This window comes from Carassius gibelio, chromosome B17, assembly GCF_023724105.1.
Source record: "Carassius gibelio isolate Cgi1373 ecotype wild population from Czech Republic chromosome B17, carGib1.2-hapl.c, whole genome shotgun sequence".
NCBI classification, from domain to species: Eukaryota; Metazoa; Chordata; class Actinopteri; order Cypriniformes; family Cyprinidae; genus Carassius; species Carassius gibelio.
In genome coordinates this window covers 17108870-17134002 of record NC_068412.1, presented here as the reverse complement: position 1 = coordinate 17134002, position 25133 = coordinate 17108870, and the positions used below count along the sequence as shown (strand labels likewise).

At 36.0% G+C, this 25133-nt stretch overlaps 2 protein-coding genes across 2 annotated transcripts in view; both read left to right on the top strand.

Moving 5' to 3' along the window:
• Nucleotides 1-227: 227 nt before the first annotated feature.
• Nucleotides 228-21986, top strand: LOC127976326 (chloride intracellular channel protein 4). The gene is made up of 6 exons (XM_052580681.1): nucleotides 228-602; nucleotides 14966-15075; nucleotides 17515-17640; nucleotides 17718-17824; nucleotides 19522-19703; nucleotides 19867-21986. Exons 1-6 carry the CDS (start codon nucleotides 534-536, stop codon nucleotides 20029-20031), a joined length of 759 nt encoding a protein of 252 aa, XP_052436641.1. The 5' UTR covers nucleotides 228-533; the 3' UTR covers nucleotides 20032-21986.
• A 1206-nt stretch (nucleotides 21987-23192) lies between these two features.
• The window catches only part of LOC127976084 (beta/gamma crystallin domain-containing protein 1), a 41330-nt gene continuing 39389 nt past the window's right edge, over nucleotides 23193-25133 (top strand). Inside the window, exon 1 of the mRNA XM_052580204.1 lies at nucleotides 23193-23618. Coding sequence (XP_052436164.1) covers nucleotides 23317-23618 — 302 coding nt within the window. The 5' untranslated portion in view covers nucleotides 23193-23316. The remainder of the gene's footprint in view (nucleotides 23619-25133) is intronic.

Sequence of the window (25133 nt, the reverse complement as noted above, 5' to 3'; positions counted from 1 at the left end):
TATATTTATGGCTAAACTATCTTACTGAAACTGATTACCTTTTTGCTGCAAAGCGCTTTTTCACTAGCAGTAAAACATGACTCATACTGTCCTTATAATGCAAGTCAAATAACTTTACTATCCAAATTAGCAGTATTATAAAACACTTAAGGAAGCGCCAGCTCTCTAGTGCACGCGGGATGGTGCTCTATAACGTTACTGATTCTGCGCGCGCCCGTTTCGTTCACTCTGCGCATGACATCACCGCCTTAAATACTCCAGTTGCTTTTCCACATTTCTGTCGGAGGAGACATATAGGCTTTTCAGTGATGTGTTTCTAAGCAGCGGGACCTCGTGGAAAAAAAGTGGCATTTTTTATTTTATTTTAACGGACTCTCTGTTTTTCGGTTGCCCTTGGAAAAACCGCAGAGTGGTATTTGTGCTCGAAAGACTCGGTTCGAGAAAGAGGGAGGCGTGAAAGGAAAACTTTTTGTGCCAAGGTGAAGAAATCGAGGTTTGTTGTTTGCGAACGAGTCTAAAGCCAAAAGTTGGGGATGTCTCTCTCGGTACCTCAGAACGGTGTAAAGGGGGATAACGAACCCGTCATCGAGCTTTTTGTGAAGGTAAGAGCCTGACTGAAAACTCCAGTCGTTGAAGTAAAGAGATAGCGCACCCAAAAATTAAAATTTTGTCATCATATATTCATACAAATCTCTACGAATAATGTTTGTTTGTTAATGCAAACTATATTTTAGAGTGAACGAAAAACGGTCACTTTACTAAAAAGATGTGATGAAAGTGAATGGAGACCGAGTCTGTCAGTCCTACACGTTCACACTAACGTTACAGGCTTCTGTTGTAACTTCAATCACAATTCAGTTTTCTCTTGATAGGTAAACAATTAACAGTCAAAGCGACCACCTTAATATGTCTAAAACAATGTCAGAGAATCGATTCATCCGTTGTGTTTAACAGTAAGAGTGAACGATGATGACACTTTGTCCATGTGAACGTCAATGGGTGGAGGCTTTTTCTCAATATCTGTCTATGTGCTGCTCCTTTTAGATTTTTATGATTTTTATGATTATATGTAACAAAAATAAAGGGATAAGAGTTTGCTCCCTCAGCCAGATGCACAAAGCATGCGGGTTTGCATGGGAAACCGACAGCAATGTACATCTGCAGTTCCCAATCCCGACCGCAGGAAATCCGTCCGGTCCAGGATACAGAGTGACCCACACTGGAGCCGAAAGAGCTCAAATGTGCTCTGCCAGAGTTTTGTCTGTTAGGAAAGGACATTGTATTTAATACCCTTTGAATGGATGAAACCGCCTTTTGTTTCTGTATCTACTACAGCATTGTTTGCCTTCATAACAGAGTTTCATATTTTAACTCCACACAGGAATCAGTCTGTGTTTATAGTAATCAGAGATGGTGTCAGGATCTATTTATCTTTGGTTTGCTTCTTAAGACTAAACTCTTCGTCATTTCCAATATAAACTGAAGCGGAGGAATCTGGTCCTCCCTTGGATCTTTGAGTAATCAAACTGGAATTATTCGAATTCCTCTCCACTTCTGGAACCCTGCTGTCCTCTTTCTTTCCCTTTCTCTTCTTTTTCTCTCCCTCTAAAGGCCTTCTGCCCGGCAGAGCGGGAAAACTCCTGCAAGACTGAAAGGAGGGTGTGAAGAGGAGGGGAGGGAGTTCCAGAAATAGGAGGGGGCTCCTAGCAGTGGATGTTTAGAGACTGAGAGATCTGTTTAGAAGTGTGTTACGACATGCTCTCCTCTCCGACCCGCATGGTTCCTAAACTACTGGTGCATTAAAGCTCAGAAGACTTTGGATCTCAGACGTGAAAACGCTGACCAGGTGTATATGATTCCCGAGGCTTTAATTAAAGGATGCCCCTGCTGTATTAAATGGATTGTAATTAATAATTCAAAGAACATAAAAGCAGTTTGTCACGTTACAAGGCACATGTATAGGTCAGCTCTTTTTGGAAGTTGTGAAGTGACCCTAGAAAACATTAGAAGAGACTGATATTTTAAGTATGGGCTTTGGTTTCTAACCGATTGACTGATAGATTAACCCCCCCCCCCCCCCCCCCAGGTAAATCTGAAAAGTGCAGTTCTCTTTACTGCATTTGTTTTTACTGTACTATATTTGAGCTTTGGGTAGGACATATTGAAAATAATTTTCTTTAAAAAATATTTCTAATTTCTTTTATTATATTGAAGTTTTTAAATGCAATACATTTTTAGTGCATATAGCTTTTTTTTTTTTTTTTTTTTTTTAACAAAAAATATATTCTTTGAATTTAAAATGCTTTATTTTTAAATAAATGTTTTTATGTGTGTGTATATACACACATAATATTTTAAATATTTTTAGAAATATTTATAACCAATAATATATATATTCTCACTTTAGAGAGCATTTGAGTACATTTTGTAAATGTTCATAAGTACATTAACCTTTAGATGGCTTCTAGCTAATGCAAACAATTGCACAAAACTCTAATTTGCATTTAGTGTTTTTACAATAAAGTCTCCATCCTGCTGCCATTTTTAAGAGTGTCTTGCTATGATGCCACACTGTATGAAGTGCTTGATATTTTTGTGGTAACATGCTGTAGTTCTCCGTGATCCTGATCTCATGTGATGCTGTTTTTATGAATGGGGAAAGTCTAGAAATGATTGTCTTTTATTGCTGCGGTCATATTTTTTGATTCAGCCTGACCACACAGCAGTGTTGCCTGATCATTACATAGGGAATCATCATCAAAAAAATTAGTGCATGAGCAGTGAAACCGTTCTCCTGCTTTTGTGGTTTGATGTGGAACGGCATGAAGAGAGACCTCCGGTCACTCTTATTCAGAGTCTGCTGATATCAGATGTGCTGCAGTGACACTTACACTGTCTGTGTTTTGTTTCTATTGCACCTGGGCAAAGAGAGTTTCATTTTTTTTGTTTGAAAGTGCACACATCCTGCAGCAGAAAGATAATGTTGACCTCGCTCTCTTCCTTTCTGTCGTTTTATGTCTCTCTCATTCATAATTAACAGCATGTATGTAATGCATCTTTGTTCCACCTTTTCTTCCTGCACATCACAGCAGGACCAGCCCCTTTGTTGCCATAGAAACCAGGCAAACCTTGCTCCTGCTGGCGGCTGATAATGCAGTCGTCTCCCCTCCTCCCTCCCTCTGTACAGCCGCACCTGCTGGTCATCTTCACCACGTGGACGTTCAGATTTTTGCTTTGATCGCAGTAAAGCACACTGCAGCGTTTGCTGATGTACAGTACATTTCAAAAAGGGCCCGAACACACTTCTTGTGCGGCTGAATCTGATCAGTGCTTGCTGGTTTAGAAGCTTTTGTTTTTCTCTTGGTTGGCTATCTATCCTCAGTGTGCTCCTAATGGATTTGAGATTTAGAGATCAACCTCAGAGCTTTAATGGGATCAGCGTCTCTTAAATTGATGTGACTTCTCTAGAGTATGATGCAGAAGTAATGAAGCCTTGGACAGAGCAAAGATTTGCAGTTCTTATGATTATTGGATGTTAGGCTTATTTTTATTTTTTACGGAAACGCTTCCATTCAATTCAACATCTATAAGTGTGGTGAATTCTAGATATTTTTAGAAAACATTCCAGGTCTGTTCTCCATATAAAAGACTTCAATGATAGCCAACAGTGTCAAAGGACTCTACACAATCCCATATAGAATATCCCATATATATATATATATAGAGATGTTCCGATACCCTTTTTCTCTTCCCGATACCGATTCCGATACCTGGGCTCAGGGTATCGGCCGATACCGAGTACTGATCCGATACCTGGGTGTATATCTGTATATACAGCTGTATATACTACTAGCCCTGTGTAAATTGCTAGAATTTTTTTATGGTGTGCTTCAGACAGATCCCTCAATAAAACATGAACAAATACATGGTGAACTACTGTATTTATTACAGTATTTTTATTATCTAACATGAATTTGACAGTATTATTTATTTTCTTATGCAAAAAAGAACTTCAAATGCAGCCAAAAATCTAACACCGCAAACTAAAAAAGGTATTTAAGTTTTACAATATAACTGTATAAAAAAACTGCAACAAATAAGTCTAGGAATATAAAAAAAGATCTATTAATCAGATAATCTCTAACAAGTAAAAAACAAGTAAAAAACAAGCAACCATCTAGGCATAATTATTATTATTATAGAGATGTATTATTATTACTGTAGGCTACAACAGTAGCTTTATATATTGTCAATTTACTCATGTAAACCAAACATTTATTTTAATGGGCTGCCATGAAGATCTTTGAGTGTCTGTGTTTATGATATGACAGTATTCTCAAATGAAACGGTAAATTCTCATGAAGTGACGGTTTATGCGTTCGTGTCCTCATGACACACAGCAGAGACTACAAAACAGCGAGCTCTCGCGCATCTGTGCCAGTCACCCACAGAGATGTAGATTTTGCGGGAGTAATATTTAAATAGTATTTTGCAGTTTAATATTCACAGACACTAGTATATATTCGGCTACTGTCTGGAGCCCTGCGTTTTGACTTACACGGAAGCGACTGAACGCAGTTGCCGGTACTGAATATACTCGAGAGTCTGTAACTACCGGTACTACAGAGACATACTGCTAACCACTGATCTATAATATAGTAGCGGCTTCACTGTCTTTTGGCAGTTTAGAATGTGATGAGTGATCCAGTCATATATAGATAAGGGCTGCTAACGCGTTTTCATTTCTTCTTCGCTGCTCTAAACAGGGGTTGCTTGTGGCAACACAGCACAACTTCCTGTGTTTTCAATGCATTTTGAGCAGCGAAGAAGAACCGTGCAGCGGTTAGGCAAAGCTTGCGGTCATAACTAGGTCTTTTTTAAGAAAATGGTATCGGATCGGTATATGGGTTCATGTACTCGCCGATGCCGATGCCAGAATTTGTTGTGGTATCGGAGATATTTCCGATACTAGTATCGGAATCGGAACAACTCTATATATATATATATATATATATATATATATATATATATATATATATATATATATATATATATGGCCCTTCAACCACCATTGAAGTCCACTATATTAAGAAAAATCCTGGCGTGTTTTCCTCAAAAACCATACATTTCTTTTTGACCGTAGAAAGAAAGAAAGAAATGAACATTTTGCCTGACATGGGGGTGAGTAAATGATCAGGAAATTTTCATTCTGGAAGTGAACTACTCCTTTAATTGTGCGTATATATTTGAAAAAGATTAAAATAAATGTTTTTAAAAGTTCTTTTTAAAAAAATTACAGATTTTTTGGTTTATCTGCCATAACAATTAAAATAATTAACAAAATGTATTATTCTCTTATCTATATTCTTGAATTTTAATATATGTGCATCCCTAATTTAAAATGTCTTACAAAAGCAAATATTGTTATGACTATTGCTCAGTTTTGCATTGACAAGTGTCATTTACATTTTCTTTAAAATACATAGATCATTAATAATCTACCCAATCCTCTACCTACATGTGCATACGGGGTCAAAACTAGCTCTGTAAAGTGAGCCAGATCACCATGTGACCGTGGTAATGTTTACTCAACAGAAGGACACTGGCACTCAGGTGCTTTACACCGTCCAGGTGCTGATGATGCAACCACAATAACCCTTGCTCTGCTTTGATTGGTTCTTTAGATTAATTATTGTTTATGCTGCATGCAGAGTCAGATGACTTCAGTGTTTTGTCTGTGTTTTAGCTGATGTTTGCGTTTGTTCTGTGCAGAGTTATAGTTTAATTGCTGCTTATGAATTCAAGGCCAAAGTTTGGTCGTATTTGTTAACTTTGCATTTATTTTTGAAGGAACTGTTTGCTCCTTTGACAATAAAAAAGGAAATGCTGACCTTTTGAAATATTTAGTTGAATTTTTTTGGTATTCATGTGGAGTTCATACACTCAGACCTATTGTGCTGCTAACAACAATGTGTCTGTCAGAACCTCGAGAGGACCTTTTGCGTTTGAGAAGGATTATGGCACAGCTCAGAGTGTCCTTTCATCTCTCACAGCTTCCATTTTTAACCCAAACTAGCGGTCAGGTTTTTTTTTTTTTTTTTACAGTCCAATTACAGTGTTAAATATGCAATTCAGTCTTTTATCAGCTGCCAAGATGGGATCTTATATAAACACAGACATTTGAATGCATCAAATGATTTGTGAGAAAAAGGCATTGTGTTTGTTTATAGATTGGAGAGAGTTTGTCTTCTTACATGTTCACACAGTGATACAGGATTGTAAGAACAGACAGACATGGACACATTCTTGGCCTCTGAAGTCCCACCAAAGTCAAATCAATCTGTCTTTACTGAACAATCTGAAGGATAAAAGACATGCTTGAACTCTTTCACCCCCTCCTTCCCTCTCTCTCTTCATCCCTCAGCCAGTCTTGTTCATGGACCGCTCATTTCTGACCAGAAAGCTGCATTGCAGTCGTCTCAGCAGTGAGCCTATCTCTATCTATCTATCTATCTATCTATCTATCTATCTATCTATCTATCTATCTATCTATCTATCTATCTATCTATCTATCTATCTATCTATCTATCTATCTATCTATCTATCTATCTATCTATCTATCTATCTATCTATCTATCTATCTATCTATCTATCTATCTATCTATCTATCTATCTATCTATCTATCTATCAATCAATAATGTGTGTGTGATATATATATATAATATAAAATTAGATATGAATTATTTAATATTCATATATTGATTTAAATGTTGAAGAGTTTGTATGCTATCAGTAAAGCAAATTTAGTTTGCAAGGATGCACAATTTGGCCTAAGTTTTGAGGTTTTATATATAAATATGGCTATATAATAACAAAAATATCATTATATAAATGCTATTATTATTAACAAAAAAAAGTATTTAATGATGATAATGGTATTTTATTTTACAACTGTAAAATTACAGTCAATATCAATTAATGTAGCAGCCCTAGAAAGCAGAAAGAGCAAAAATGAAGTGACTGTAATAGCTGGTTTATTTTCATCTGGATTAATCATAAGTTGCATCATCTTCCGTTAATAGTCAGATATATATATATATATATATGTATGTATATGTTTTTCTTGTTTTCAGTGTTTTGTTTGTTTTGTGTGTGACGGACTTTTGCAGCTATGTGCCAATGAGTGTGATTTCAGGAGCACCTGGAGCCGTGTCAGCGCTGTCTGATTCCCTCACAGGTCTTAAATAGAATCGTGTGCGTGCCTTTGCTATCATGAAATTGAATGTCACTGTACGATGACATCTGTAGCAAAGCCAGCATTTGAATTTTATTTTAAAAGTAAAATTTAGGCAAATTTGACAGGGTTCTTCTAGCAGGAGTGATTTTACTGTGGCAGTCTTAACCTATATGCTCGTCTCGGTATGTCTAGATTCTGCTGCTGATCTGCATGTTTAGTTTTGTCAGATATCACAGCTGATTGGCTCTCGTCTCAGAAACAAAGCGACCTGCGTGTGTTTTGTTCATTTGAAAAACACTTGTTTATTCAGCTGGTGCGACTTTGTGTAACCAGTGGTGTAGGCAAGACTCTGCATGTGTCCATTGATGTGAGTGTGCGAGCGCTGACCAATGACAGGCTGGAAGCGTGGCCGTGAGTCATCAGTCTGGGCTCTGCTTTTTTTGTTAGGAGGAATGTTCTGGGTATGTTTGCACCAACTTAGGAGGTCTGCAATGAATCTGGAAACATGCAGAATTCAAATCCCAGCAATTTATTTTAATGTCTACATATCTTCCCTTGTTTTGCTTGCTCTCTTTTATCATTTCTTTAAAGAGATGTTTCAAGTTCAATGTAAATTCAAGATGTCTATGATCACCACAGACAATCTTGAGAGTTAAAAGCTGGATATCCTATTTGCATAATTTAGTAAGTGATTTTTCTCACAAGGGGTGGGCAATATAACCAAAAATATTATTTCATCTTAAATCGACATTCTCTCTCTCTCTCTCTCTCTCTCTTATATTTTTATATATATATATATATATATATATATATATATATATATATATATATATATATATATATATATATATATATATATATATATATATATATATATATATATATATATATATATATATATATTACAAATTTCAAGTAAAAAGGTACAAACACTTTATTTAGAGTAGTAAGAAAAATGCAAGAAATTGTATAATCAAATGTAAAAATAAAGAGAAAGCATAGATTGTCTCATGTGAGCGTCATTTGGAAAATTGTATGTTAATGTTTTTCAAGCGGGATATCCTTCTTTCTGTCTGTATGTCTTATTCTTTCTCTTTCTCCTTCCCTCTTTTCCCTCCGTCCATATAAGGTAACATCGTGGTCAGATCGTTCACAGGGGCTGGAGAATGAGCACATTGTGATTTGCGAAGAGTTTAGCTGTTTAGAGTTCTAAATTTAGTCTGCTGGGCACTTCCCCTCGGTCCCACCTCCAGACACACACACACATCTCTGTCCTGTGGGAATCTCAGTGTGGCCTAACAAGGCAGGGCTGAAAGAGAGAGCCGAGTGGGTGCCGGGCTATGAAATGTGTCTGATTGTGTTGAGGTGTGTGTGTGGGAGAGAGACTCCACCTTCATGCTTTCAGATTGAGCTGCACTCTGTGACATCTTCAGAGTTTTTCTGGAAGAGATGAGATCACTCACAGAGACCGCAGATCAGATGGAGACGGTGACATGCTCAGTAGCTACTGCACCATGACTCACTGTCTCCACTGGACAACTGTAGCTGTGTGCGCTTCTCCTTTGGGAGTTCAAATCCCTCGTCTGGCCCTGACAGTGTCACAGAGTATATTAAAACACTTCGCTTCCACCTGAGCTTGAGAGAGAGAGAATGTGACACAGTTCAGCCCGAAAGCATATTAGCAGTGAACATTATGATGGACTACGTTTTTATTTGGAAACCTTGATGATACTCAAGACAAACCCCAATTAAAAGTGTTTGCTCTGAAAATGTGTTATAAATGGAGATTAAAATGGCTAGTATAACTATATTTGTGTATATTATACACCCCATCATTAAAAACACACACAAAAAAGACATTATCTTTCTCTGGACAAAATAGCATGCATTCGGTTAAAGTGGCTATTCATCCTTTATTGAATAAATTCTGTTCTTGTAAACTTGCAAGTCATTAAGTAATAAATCCAGAAAAATGTGAAGGAAAATAAAAATTATTCAGCAGAGGTTTTTAACATTGATAACAATAAATGTTTCTTCAGTAGCACGACAGCATATGGGAATGATTTTTGAAGTATTATGCAACACTGAAGACTGGAGTAGTGGCATTGAAAGTAAAATTCAGCTTTGCCATCACAGGAATAAACTACATTTAAAAATGTTAAAATAGAAAACGGATAATTTACATTAGGGATGGGCATGATTAATCGACGATCGATAATTGATCGTTAAGATTTTCCTCGATCATGTTAATTTGTTATCGATTAATCTAAAGCATTTTTTTTTATCTAATGCAGGTTGCGTTGCGCAGTGCGAGTCTTGAAGCAATTAAATGAATTTCACTGTGTGGCAGCAATTAAATATTTTACCACCAGGGTGCAATATTTGACACCCTACTCGGTTATCTGTGATCTTCCGTTTTGATTTCAAAGAATAATCATGAAGATGTCACGGCGAAGTGTGGCGTGGGACCATTTTGATTTAAAAAGCGAACTAGTTAACTGCAAACATTGCGATGGGGTGTTTAAGTACAACTCGGCCACGACTCAAATGATGTACCTGTGCATCCCGGCAACGTCATTTCCCTCAGAGCGGGTGTTTTCGGCGGCTGGACTGACGGTCACCATGGTTGCGGTCGCGTCTGACACCAGATCATGTCAACATGCTTATACGGTATTTCTCAGCAAAAATTCGTAGACTCGTGCAGAAGTTGTATGCTAGTTATTAAAGTTAGTTATTTTTCATGAGGCTTTAAGTAGCATAATTTGTTACGTTAGCGTAATTGTTAGGAAGGCTAATATCTGGCCTTTTCTTCTGGCTTGGATAGTTTTGAGTTACATTTTGACAAAATCTGTCAGATCTAAGTATTATAATGTTTTTTTTTAATGTTATTGTTTAACATGATTCTTTTATCATTATTATTATTTTGGAACAAATGAGGTCTCTGTAGCAGCTGCAGAGCACTGCATATGCACGCGCATATATGTTCGGTTTGCCTGAACGTAGTTTAACTGTCTGCCACAAGTTGATCTTGTAATATAGGTCTCACCGAGTATTCATTGCATTTTTTTTATTATAAAAAATAAATAATTATATTATAAAAATATTAATGATTAATCGATAGTCGATCGTTAATTCTCCCGACGATCGACTAAGAAAATTTAATCGAATGCCCATCCCTAATTTACATAATGTAATACATATTTCACAACATTACTGTTTTACTGTGTTTTTTGTTAATAAATGCATGTTAACATCTTTTTTTTTTTTTTTTTTTTATCATAAAAAAACCCTAACAACCCCAAACATTTAAATGATACTTTCTAGGAGTGTGTGTGTTGGTATATATCATTATATAATATATATATATATATATATATATATATATATATATATATATATATATATATATATATATATATATATATATATATATATATATAAATAATAATAATAATAATATAACTAATTTGAGAAATATACATGTGTAAACTGTTTTAACAATTGTTTTTAATTTATTTAATCGGGGAAAAATTATATGCAGGAACTTTTGACACTAACATCATTCAAAACATTCAGTGTTTAGAACTGATTCACAGACTCTGCCTGTTTAACCAAACATTTCAACTTTTTTTTTTTTCTTTTTTTTTAATCAGTCTTTGGTAATTCTTTTGGAATATGAGTAAGTTTTATGTTTTTGCTTAAGGTCTCGGGGGTTGCCATATAAGGTATGCAGCCAGTCTTTCACTTCCTGAGACTGCCATCTGTTTTTCCCCCTCTTTTCTTTTGGATGCCCCCAATGTGTTTTTAAGAGGTGTTGAACAAAAGGGCTCTGTTTGTGTTTGGAGAGTCATCCATATGGATCTGAGAGACCTCTCTGAATAGAAAGATGTATATAGAGGGCAATATCGATGGAAAACACACTGCTGCTGTTCATTTTTGAATGTGGGCATCTTTCAAAGGTCATTTGGACCCATCCGGTTTTATGGGGACAACATCAGTTCTGTTCAAAATTGGCTGATAAAAGCGTGCAGCACAGATGTTCCAGTATCTTGAGTTATGGTGTGTTGTGTAGCGGAGTTATTTTAGTCCGATCAAATGGGTTTGAATGTAAGCGTGGACATGTGTGCAGCTGTCTTAGAGGAAATGCTTGCCCTCAGTCGACGTCGCAAAACCTAAACAAAACCCTCACTCAACACCCCATGCCCAGCATTTCTGGAATATATTCTGCTCCCCTCCCCATCATCCTCAGAGGCCTTACAGAGGGGGAGGTGAGAGAGAAGATACGAGTAGAACAACAAAAAGGGGAGAATTGAAGACCGAAGAGGGCTTAATACGTAAACAGGAGAGAATCCTCTTTAGTTTATGAAAGCCCACATGCTGCTGCTTTTTTCTTGTTGCTTCACAATATATGAAGATGTGTTATAATCGGTAATTAAACTTATTTTATAAAGCTTGGTTCAAAAGCACAGGAGTTGGATTATAACCAGCAAATAATTAAATCCAGATTCTTTTAAATAAACATTCTGCAGGGACTTGAATGGCTGACGTCTTTTTGAGTTTTCTCTCTGCGTCCCTTGTTAGTACAAACATTTGGTCTTCTTATTAAACCTTTTTGTGTGAGGCGAGGCAGTTTGCCCTCTGTTGTGATGAATGGAGCAGATAAGCAGAAACACCCTCGGGAATCCACAGCCGTTGTAACCTTCAGGGTATTTACTGGTACTGCAGCAAAAAAAAAAAAAAAAACCCGAATTCTCCCAATACTAACCTCTATTTGTAGCTGCTTCATCAATTGATTTGACTTCCTTAACATTTGGATGGTTTGGTCTTTAAACAAAAGGAGCCTACGATTCTGATGTTTGCAGAAAATTAATCCCTTATGTTTGATGAACGATTATTGACAAGTCAACAGTTTTCCCATGACATGATTTTCTGGGTTTCCTGTCACAGTCCAGCATCATTAAATAGCATCAGTACTTCAGTGATCAGTCACTCAGAAATGCTTTGATATATTACCTGTAGTATTTAGAGAACAGGGAGGCATATATACATATATTAATCTTATTTTTATTTTGATATGCATTTAATTATTTCGCAAATATTGAATAAATTGTCACTTTTGATCAATTTGAAGTATGGCTGTCAAAACGGTTCATTGCAGTTAATCACGTCTAAAATAAAAATTCTGTTTGTGCAATATGTGTGTGTACTGTATACATTTAAGAAATATTGAGGTGTGTGTGTATATTCCATTCATTTATTAAATCTTAATGTGTATTTATTTCTATAGACTAAAATATTTTTTGAAAATCCAAAATTCGCAAAAAATATTACTTTAAAATGTGTCAAAATGGAAAGCAGTTATATATTAAAAAAATCAACAATCCCTGTACTTTTGATTAAATTAATCCTTGATGAACATGAAAGATATTATATATGAATGATTTCATTTCAGTCAGTACTTATTTTGTTAATTTCTTGACATTTTCAGACTTGAAAGTTTTTCAGACAGAAGTGAAGAAGCTTTGATTTGAATGTTTCTCTTCATCATCATAACCCTCATCTTTTTGTACTGTTGCAGTTCTTGGCTGTGAGTTTATGTAACAGGTTGTTTTGTGTGGTCTATTGTCAGTCCTAATAGACTGATTTCTACAGGATGGACACTACATCCATGTGTCTCTATGGAAACTGTTGTCCTAACCCAATGAGACAGACTCTTCCCATTCCCTCTTACAGTGAATGGATGGATGTAAAAGGGACAAAAATTCACTCTTTACCAGCATATCTTCACAAGAGAAGCCACTGAAATGAACTATGAGTCAATTTGCTAGTGAACACTGAACAAAAGTAAAACTTTTGTTCACCACTGAGAGAGAGAGAGAGAAAAGTGTATGAACGAGATCCCAGCAGGGTGCCTGGACAGGAAAGAGATGGAGGAAGAATGAAAGAGAGGCAGAGAGAGAGAGCGATCTCTCTAGAACAAAGTCTTCTGTTCTTTATTGGGCTGCTGGATTCTTTTCAGCGTGCGAAACCAGATAACACGAGAGCTTACAACAACTGATTCAGATATCAGTGCTGCTCTATGATATTTTTTGAACTCTGAGAACATGCTAGAATCCAGAACAGACCACTTATGATTGTGTAATGGTACAGAATGGGTTTCATCCTATAAATGGTGGTGATTTCATCTAATTGTTGTCTTGTAATATTTTCTGCCTAGCTATGTTCCGAAACCTGCCTCTGTGCCTACTGTACTGCCTAAATAGGAAGCTTCCTTAGGAATTTTCATTCAAAATTTGTAACACTTTACATGAAATGCACAGGAAGTTTTACTCGCAGTCAGATGATAGGCATCATGGAGAAAAATAATGCAGTTCTCTTAAGCATGAATATATAGGCCTATATATATATATATATATATATATATATATATATATATATATATATATATATATATATATATATATATATATATATAGATTTTCCCCCCTTGAAATAGAGTAAGGTGAGTTCACCCAAGAATGAAAATTCTAAAAACTACTACTAATCCCAAAGAACAGTGGTTTCTGTTAGGTCAGGTCAGTCTGACTGTCAGCTCATTGTACAATTAGCTGAATCTAAATAGCTGAAGCACACATGAACATCTCTAGTCTCTGAGTCATGAGCATCTTGTTTCTGGAGCTCAGTGGAGGGTTCATGGAGAGATGGTCTGTTGTGTGTTGGAGTTGGTATTCAGCCGAGAGATGCGGAGGAAGAGGGTGGGCTCATTTGGTGACATCTTCACTGTGGAATCTTTGTCTTTGAAAAAAATTTCACACATACACTTGTTATCCACAGTAAGATGAATGTTTTAAAGGGGCACTCAGCCATTTCCCTGATTGAAAAATAAATAAATGCATAAAACATAATAGCACAGGCTCAATAAAGTCACACGACTAGCTAAATTCCATTCTCTTTATCTCAGTACTCCGCTGTTGTACATTTTCAATAACTGAATGGGAACACTTTAGAATAGAGAACACATTCACTATTAAATAAGGGTTTTCCCACAATAAACTACTAAATTTGTTACTTGTTATAAGTTAGTAAGTATTTATTAAGTTTAGGTGTGGGGAAGATTAAAGGATCTAAAATATGGTCATGCAGAATAAGGCAACAATATGTGCTTTGTAAGTACTAATAAACAGCCAATATGCTATTAATTTTCAAGCTAATAAGCAACTAGTTAGTAGTGAGATTTGGTCCTTAAAATAAAGTGTTATCAACTGAATAAATTTATGCTCTGTTTTATGTACATTTTCATGAATTTAAGGGTCTCTGGATGGTCTCTTCGGCAGTAAAAGAACACCGTGTCAGTGTACAGTGTTTTAGCTTTCACTGTCCGGTTGGTTATGACAGATTTATTGAAACTGGAAATGCCTGACATGTTTTTAAGTCGGGGTCATCTTGCCTTCTGCTCTTAATATTGGTTTGTGTGTTGGAAGCTGGGTTAAAGTTAATCTTCCAGTCAAATAAATCTCTGATTCTTTAAGTTATCTTTCTTGATGTGGTTTAGTTGTTTCTCTGGCTGTAATCTGATCTATCAGCGATGGTACGGAATTGTACGATAATAACCCAGTGATTGCAAAATGTTTGCTGCTATTCCCACAGCTGATGTGGAGCAACTCATTGGAATCATGACAGTTTTACTGATTTCTCAAGTCAGACAAACATTTTTCTTTGTCTTTCAGGCGGGCAGTGATGGAGAAAGTATCGGCAACTGTCCATTTTCTCAGCGTCTCTTCATGATCCTGTGGCTGAAGGGTGTAGTCTTCAACGTCACCACTGTGGACCTAAAGAGGTGCGTGTGAACATTCTTGGTTCTTGGTTTAGTGGCAGAAACATCCCCAGAAGTGAATTTAATCTGATAAAACCTTACATAGAGAAATACATTGTCTTTGTTTGGAAAAAACTTGTATAGATTCTAGATAAATTTGTGTGCACTTTTAGATATTTGGTTTGCAGTAACAGTAATTTTTTTTTTTTTTTTCGGTAGGGTCGGTAGGTCAGTCTATATATATATTTTTTTAAGTTTCAATGTAAAAAAAAAAAAAAAGTACATTTTTGTGATGATGACGTCGGTATGAATTATGAATCTGTATGCATGAGACTGTCTGAATACCGGCAGAATTCACATTTCTGTTGTAAAAAGAGAAACCGTGTGCAGAAGTATTATTTGCTGTTATGCGTGTTTGTCCGAAGCTGCAGTTGCTGTGTGACGCCTGTTCAAAAAAAATAAAAATAAAAAACCTGGACGCACTCCGAGAGAAGGTCGTTAAAATAAATTTCTTATTTTCGTTTTCTAAACTTGTGTTGGTTGATTCGTGCAATAGATTTTCGAACATAAAGTGGACACTGTCACGATTTTAGACTAGAGAGGAGAAGGGATGGGAAAAGATCTGGGCACAGTTTTCCAGAACTTCGTGCCAAGTTAAAGCGGTGTCGAGCTGTTTTAATGAATTTTTTTAGATTTATTATGGTGCCCAAACCCGTATAACTTTGAACAGTGACCGCGAACATTCTGACAGAGAATGAGAGGAGACGAAGTGAACGCACAGGCCACAGTGACATCCGTGTAAACACAGATTACGTCAAGGGTTTTTTTTTTTTTATTAAAGAAGATAGCCTTCATTTGTATGTAGGCCAAGGCAATTTATATATTTACAATACTTAAATATAATTAATAGTATTTTATTGTTTGTATTAGTTGTTTGAAGAGTAGTTTTTTTTTTATTAAAGAAGATAGCCTTCATTTGTATGTAGGCCAAGGCGGTTTATATATTTACAATACTTAAATATAATTAATAGTATTTTATTGCGTTTGTATTAGTTGTTTGAAGAGTAAAAAAATAATTGGTCGGTCTTAACACAAATTTACAATCGGCAAGTCGGTCGGACTAAAAGCAAAAAAAAATAAAAAAATGTAGTCGGTGCTAAATTGACAGGGTCGGTCGGATTACGGCAGACAAGAATATTTTTAAGGATGGCCTAAGTGTATGTGTGTGTATTGGGGAGTCTCATTTTCAGCCATCTCGGATATTAATTTTCATTCTCAGTCTTAGGCATTCGCAGTTGTCCGTGATGTTGTGTGAGTCAGCACGTTTAAGTATTTCACTGAGGAATTTAAGACGCTCATGTAACAGTGGCAGCAGTGGCCCTATGTTTTTACGCCCGGGTGTGAGCCACTGATGATCCGTGGTAATATTTTGACCTTCTGAAAATGAGGTTAAGCCATCTAATATTAGCAGTGACTTTAACCTGCTATTATATAGTATCCACTGTGCTGTGTGTGAATCCTAAATACTTCTTTAAATGAGGTTAACCAAGTTTTCGAGTCTTAGAATACTGCAAGATTCTTTGATCTTGTTTTTGAAACAAGTATATGCTTAAATATTTAAACATTTCGCATTAATCTATGGTGTGTGTGTGTGTGTGTGTGTGTGTGTGTGTGTGTGTGTGTGTGTGTGTGTGAGATTACATGACTGTTTGAAGAGAGCTTCCACTCGTATAGTCCGTTTCTCTCCCTCTTTCCGTTAAGACTTTCCACATATGATCTTCAGCCGGTGATTTAGGAGGCTGTAACAGAGAACTTGTTGAGCTCAAAGTTTATGACCCTAAAATTAAATCAAACTGTGTGATACTGTGACTATTGCATTATCAATACCTACTACTTCTTTCATTCTTTCTTGCTTGCCTGCCTGTTACTTTCTCCTCTCTCTTGCCCTTTACTTTGTGCCACCAAAAGGGATAGGGTGCTCCTTGTGCTCATGCCAGAGGTGTGAGGTTATTTCCTGTTGTTGTAGTTGGTAAGATCAGAGTGTTCCTGCCTGCACGGCCTCGTGTGGCATATGTCCCCTCTGTTCCTGAACCCTCAAGAGTTTTCAGATTTCACAGCCTCCCTTTGTGGACATAGGAACATCCTCAGTTGAAAAAACTGAGGGGTAGGGTTAGCATTTACCCTACTGGTTTTATAAAAAGCTAAGTAAATGTGTGCATGCTTGTTTGTATGTGTGTGTTGGCCTGCGAGTGCTCTGGAAAACCCCGTAGTGTGCAGGCCCTGAAGGCATCTTATCGTCTAGTATTTGTAAAGAAAAACAATTGATTCAATTGCTTTGGGCTCTGCAATGCATTTCCACAGTTTTTGAATTCAGATTTGTCTTCAAATTCGCATTGAAAATTGATAATTTCATAGTTTAGAGAAGTATGTATTTAATGTTATAGTTACGTTTCTTCTTGATAGAAAACCAGCTGATCTGCAGAATCTGGCTCCAGGAACCCATCCTCCCTTCATCACCTTTAATGGAGAGGTCAAAACCGATGTCAACAAGATCGAAGAGTTCCTAGAGGACGTCCTCTGCCCTCCAAAGTTAGTGAAATTTAAGTGTCCTATATGTGTCAACACCGTCAAAAGGTTTTATGTGACGCATGTGTTTGTATACTCAGGTACACTAAACTGGGTGCAAGACACCCAGAATCCAACACTGCAGGGATGGACATATTTGCCAAGTTCTCTGCCTTCATCAAGAATTCCAAACCTGATGCCAACGAGGGTAACCAGAAATATTTCACTCTTTCACCTCCAAACAAAAGACCTAATGCATATTGCTCAGTGGAATACTCACACATTTGATAATCTTAGTTTAATCGTACAAACACTTTCTATTGCTCTAGTTTGAGAGATTAGACCTGGCCTATGGTTGTCATGTCTCGCGTTCAGTATGTAAACAGTGTTGTCTCTAGTAGATAACTCAGGGCTTGGATCCAGTGTCTCATTTACATGCTTTAGTGCTGTAGGCAGGGCTATAATTTGATTGTTAGATCAACTTCCAGAGTAAACAGTGTTACCTGAAACTACATTTTTGAAATAAGAGCACCTGTACTCTCATCAGAAGCTGTAGAACTGTTGTCAAAATGATAAATACGATAGGAATTTGCCTTGATGCAATGCTGCAAAATCTCAAAGACTCCTCAGCTCAGTAAGAGTTTGGCAGTGACCCTGAACATAAACGAACTTCAAGAGCCTCCACCCTAGTAAAATGTTGACTGTGGGTCATAACAATCTCTTCATTCTAGCTGGAGTCTGTCAATAATGTCTCAAGGCTAGCAGACAGTGCTGTGTACAGGAGAAATGGCTAGGATATGCCACCTCTCACAGAGAGAAAACAGTTCTAGGAAGACAGGGTAGCACTTTATTTTATAGTCCTGTTCCCCATGTACATACTAGGTACTTATTATAGAAATTACAATAACTGTGTAATAACTAGGTACTAACCCTGAACCTACCCCTAAACCTAACCCTACCCCATGCAGTTACCTTGTATTACCAGAACTTTCTTAGATAAATACACGAAGTACACTATAAGTACATGTAAAATAAAGTGCAACAGAAAACAGTTTCAGTTTGAGTGTTCCTTTTTCTTTTTTTGAAAGTTTAGAGCTAAATGAAATGAACTGTAGAGAACTGCTTTCACCGGAGCGTGATTATGCCCTTATGTGGCAGCTTAGTAGAAGTGCAACCAAACACTGCAATTGCATTTGAGGCACTTTCTCCCTCTAAAGGGCTAGTTACATTCATTTGAACTGTAATCCATTCTTCTTTTGTATTTTGTGAATTATATATTATATTATAAATACTTGATGATAATTGTTTATTTTATATTTGTTGTATATAATATTATATTGTACAAAGATATTATTTTATAATACATTTTCAACTTTGACAAAACACTAAGATGAAGTAATTTTTCTAGTCATTTTTTAACTTCTGTGTGTAGTTGACAGTACAGTTGTACTTTTATTAAATAATGTTAAAAAAAAATTCACAATTTGAAATTAATGCTCTGTCAGTAAAAGAAGTGAATTGGTTTATTTACTGTGAAATATTGTTGTCTTTCCAATTTGGTATGGTCTTGTGAATTGTAAAAACAGACACTGACGTGAAAAAAGCTTTTAAAGTGGCTGGCTGCCTGCATGGAAGGTTGCATGGAAAAGAGCAACTTTAATTTATTATTATTATTATTATTATTATTATTATTATTATTATTATTATTTTATTCTATCCAAAAAAGGTGACTCCTTTGGGCTTTAAAATCTCTTTTAGGGTGTTCACTGTTCACATAAATAATAAGCCACAAAAAATTTGAACCACTTATAAATTAAAACAAATGTAAAAACAGCATCTTTGACATTAATACAATGCAAATTCTTTTTAATTCTTCCTAACTCTAAAACTGGTTTTGACATATAGGTTTGGAGAGGGGACTGCTGAAGACCTTGCAGAAGTTGGATGAGTACCTGTGCTCTCCTCTGCCGGACGAGATCGATCACAACAGCATGGAGGAAGTGAAGGCCTCCACACGCAGGTTCCTGGATGGTGAAGAGATGACACTGGCTGACTGCAACCTGCTGCCCAAACTCCACATCGTTAAGGTAATGAGCCATACAGGTCCTCTTACGCCGCAGATTGAAGAGAATTTTACAACATTATTTTGGGCTTCAAATGATCTTTAAATGGGGTTATAATGTTCAGTATTAAATGATGAACTGAGCAGGAAGATTTTCCAATAAATATTTTCCCCCTTTTTGCTTGCAGGTGGTGGCAAAGAAGTACAGAGGCTTTGAGATCCCTAAAGACATGACGGGCATCTGGAGGTACCTGAACAATGCCTACAAGCGCGAGGAGTTCACCAACACGTGTCCCAGCGACAAGGAGATCGAGATCGCTTACGCTGATGTCGCAAAGCGGCTTGTCAATTAACAGCTCAAAATCTCCTCCACTCCACTCCCTGCACCGCTGGAACTGTTAATTTTTCATCATACGAGAAAGAAAAAAAAAAAAGCTATGGACTCCTTTTTTCCTTCTCTTTTATTTAGAGTAAATACCCAATGCATGATTTCTCTTTCTCCGTTACAGCTCTTTAGCACATATCAATAACTCTCAGTGCAGCTGAAAAGGTTTTTTCGCATTTTTTTTTTTTTTTTTTTTTTTTAGGTCAGACACTTTTTGTCTTAGTTTAAGTGTTAAAGCAGGAAGTGCCAGATACTGTCGGCGTATCAATGGCTGATAGTGTGTGAGCATGTGGCTCATGCATATCTATTCCTCTCACCCACACTATGTAGCAATAAGAGTGGGTTCACCAGCCTTTTGTTTTATTATGGATTTAAAATATGAAAAATATGCTTTTTCTAAGCTTGCAAAGTGAACCGTTATGAAACACGTCTTGTTTTGTTTCTTTCTAAACGCATTTGAACAGTGTTGAAAGCTCCAGTGTTTATTTTCAGAGAGTTTTAGAGAGCAGTGTAGCACCGAAGTCTCAGAAAATCCTTTATCGAAGTTTGAAATGAAGTACATAATGACTTGCGTTGATGTCAAAAAGCCAACACTTAAATATGAAGTTCAAATACACATTAGTCAACAGTTGTTTGCAGAAATGGCACATCATGCCAGGTAAATTTGCAGCTGTGGGCTTTTTATGAAGGAAAGACCTTGTTAACAGAAACTATAGATACATGAAGAGATCCTATAGATCTGCCTTATTCACTATAGATGCATTATTTCACATAAAGAGTGCTGCACTGTCACAACTGCATTTCATGGCATGAAACACATGAAGGGAAACTCTGGTAGAGGTAGAACTAAATCACCCGCACTTCACATGAAGTGTCCTTAATTTGAAGAGTAGCAAAAAATGTTTTTTCTTTTTTTTAAATAAATGGTTTAAATAGACAGGGAGCATCTCATTTAAAGAGGCTGAGTTTTTAAGAAGTGGTGCTATCAAAAGACTCTATAGACAGACAAATGGCGATATAGCCTTACCAAGTTAGCCTACCAAGTTTGATTAAAGGGTCAGAGTAAAATACTGCATTTTATGTTGATACGACATTGAAAGCAAACTTGTTGTTTCTGATTTGGATGTTAATGGAAGTTTATTAATGAAAGAAACTGGTTGCCATGTTTTCTAATTCTTTTTGTGATGTAGGGTTATAAATCTTGTTTTTGGTTTTCAGAAATGAACGTGCAAATTGTATACATTCGTGAACTGAATGTAGCCGTATGACACTGACTTGTAATGACACCTCTGGCCTTATACATTTTCTCAAGGTAGCAGAAAAAAAGAGAACATTAAGCATTGAATTAAACTCAAAATCCAACATATAAGGATAAAGACGGAATAAAATGAATTGAGACTCATCTCTTTGCTGTTGCAAGTGAGCGAGTTGCCTCTCTGTGGGAACAAAAAACAGGAAGATTGTGTTGCAGAGGAGCTTGTTTCCTTTTTCCTCTCCTCTGTTTATGCTGATCCATTAATGGACCGGATGGTTGAGTGAAAATGTAGAGATTTTTCTTTTTTCAGCCCCTTATTCAGTTCACTTTGAGTTCAGATCAGGAGATAATTTGCACACTATTAGAAAGTTGGACCAGGGCCACTTTTTTTAAAATGTAGTTTTTCAGCTTTGTGAATTTAAAGTAATCCGCAATGCACCATGGTTTTTTTTTTTTTTTTTTGAGAGCGAGAGAGATGCTCCCTCATTACTATTTAGCTCATATCTCTTTCTGAGAAACTGAATGTTAAAATGTTGCTCTTTGTAGATTTCTGACTGAACCTGTGTATGTGGGTGCAAGGAACAGGTTTGACATTAACTCTAAAACACTGCATGTTTGCCATATGCCATCGCACTCTCATTAAATAAACTGCTGGCAGCTATGACAAATTTGGAGTATGAATTATTTTGGTATAAAATTAGTATACTGTTTTATACTAATTACTGGATTGTCACTTTGACACTTTTTGCACTTCGCCTTCTTTGTTTCTTCCTGGTATATTCCTGGTTATCTTGAATGTTAATAATGACCACACATAGTATGGATACAAAAACCTTTCTATCCAGAATAAATACATGAATGTATAGAGCTTTAATGTAGCCATTCCTTCATGAGAGATTGAGAGTTAGATGAGAAGGTCAGCTTTTAACTTGCATTGGAATTTTTCTCTACAAAAATGATTATTTCTTGAATAATGTAATTTAGTAAACTGAATGAAAATTAAAACTGAAGACTGGAAAAAAACTAGACATTTCCTATTTAAACATTGCTAAGAAAACATTTTATGTTTAGAACATTAATAACACTTTAGAACAAACTCATTTGTGAAATGTGGTTGATACATAAATACATGAACTAACAATGAGCATTGTAGGTTTTTTATATAATGGGTATTAATTTGTATTGACTCATGTTCGTGAATAAAAATACAATTGTTCGAGCTAGTTCACAGTGCATTAACTATGCCAATAATTTTTTATTTGGAAAAATGTATCCATAAATGTTGAAATTAACTAAGATTAATAAATTACATAGAACTATCAGTCATTGTTCATGTTAACTGAACTAATGTTAACAAATTAAACCGTAAAAGGTTACAGGAATTTTTTTTAAAGAAACATATGGATAATTTCTTAAAAATGTATTTCACTGATTGTACTATGACAATTTTAATTTTTACAAGTTGCGAGTTGTTAATTTATTTTAAAATATTAAGACGCATGACCACAAGGAGACGCTATAACCTTCTTTCCATAAAAAAACAACAATTGTCTCACGCTGGAAATTGTATTTAATTAATTAAGCACTGTAAATTAACGATAGAACATTCAGAACAAACAATGAGTATTCCATATATATATATATATATATATATATATATATATATATATATATTTATTTATATTATGTATGTATGTAATATGTTATTGTTATTTTTTATTGTATTTATTTATTTGTAACTGATTTTCGTGAGGTTTTACAGCTCAGACCAGTTTTGGTCTATAAGAAAGACGTTAACAAGGGAAAAGTTTACACTGAGTTCAAAGCTGAAGTGCGCGCTCCGCCCAGTCTTCAGGTCAGGAGCGCGTGAATAACGAGCCTCCAGCACGCGCCAAACAATCCGTGCGCATTTCAAACTTTCAGTTTTGACACTTTCGGAAGACCAAAGGTATACTTCACCTTTGTTTATGTCGGGTAAAGACTCCACGAAAGAAAACCATGAGCATATCAAAGTCCAAAATTAAGAAACTGTTTGGGAAGTCGAAGAGCTTCGATAAGGAAGGCAGGGATGCTGACAGAACTGAGGGTCAGATGGGCACTCCACCAGAAGACGACCAAGTGAGTCTCAGAAGTTCGGCCATGACTTTACCATCGAGCCCGAGAGATGTCACCTCATTCCCGGACTCACTGCCCACCAGCCCCAGCGAGAAGAAGAAGAAACGCTTCCCGACCTGGAGGTCCAAAAAGAGGAATAAAGATAAAGAGTTTCTCAGTAATACCGGAGAAATGTTCAACCACAGGCGAGTGATCTGTCCTCTCATTTCTAATGCGTGTTCCCCTGAATATCTGTCATGGGAATTTGTGAATGAGCACCATATGCTGTCATCTCTCCTTAATTTCACACCACCGATGTTAGATGGTGTGTTTTAGAGGGGTTTTTAACACTTTTTTAACTTGGTGAGACTGGGAGAACATCTTAAACCATCTAAGGCTGTTTTTTTTTTCAAAAGGTTGTTTAATTTTAATGCTATTATTGATTTAGTAGCACTTTAGGGTAGAGTAGGGTGACGTTCTTTTAACAAGTCATTATCAAAACGGTCAGTTAATCGTATGCTCACAACTTTGATTGATGTATTCATATTTTAATTTGTGTTAATCTCAAAACCTGTCAAGAACAGTCATATTTCAACGTACATTAGAACGAAATAAGTTATAATTTGCATAAAGACAATGCCATGCTGCAGCAGTTATTCAAAAATTAAACACTGAAACATTATTTGAATCATGACAATTAAGCTCCTCCTTCCTCATGACCATTATTTTAACAATGTCTCATTCACATTGTGTAAGATTGTAAAATAATTTACTGACTGTGAGATGTGTGCGTGTGTGTATGTGTGTGTGTGTATATATATATATATATATATATATATATATATATATATATATATATATATATATATATACCACAAAACCAGTCATAAACGTCAATATTTTGAAATGAAGATTTATATGCCACCTGAAAGGTGAATAAATAAGCTTTCAATTGATGTACAGTTTGTTAGAATTTAACAATATTTGGCTGAGATACAACTATTTGAATATCTGGAATCTGAGGGTGCAAAAAACATCTAAATATTGAGAAAATCACCTTTAAAATTGTCTAAATTAAGTACTTAGAAATGCATATTACTAATCAAAAATTAAGTTTAGATATAGGCCGATTTATGATAGGAAATGTACAAAATATCTTCATGTAACATGATCTTTATTCTTTACTTTTCATCCTAAATGGCATAAAATAAAAATTTAGAATTTTGACCCATTGATACAGTGTATTGTTGGCTATTGCTACAAATACCTATCTCCGGACTGGCCGACTGATCAGAGCATCCCTAATTGGTTTGGTAAATATGAACAAAGAACCCTGTGAAAATAATTCTGCATTGTTAATCCTTTTGATATTTATTTCAAAGTATTCACAAAAACTTAACCTTTCATTGAAATAAAACAATTCAAAATGGGGGGGGGGTATCATTATCAAATGTTTTTCTCAAATTCACGCTGACCAAAAGTATATATACTACTTTTATTGTTTTTTTAAATCTAGTGGCCTAAGACTTTTGCAGTGTGTATGCACCAAACACACACACACGTTTGTTTTTGTGAAAAGTGGGGACATCCCATAGGCGTAATGGTTTTTATACTGTACAAACTGTATATTTCTATGGCCTACACCAACCCTACACCTAACCCTAACCCTCACAGGAAAGTTTGTGCATTTTTACTTTCTCAAAAAAAACTAATTCTGTATG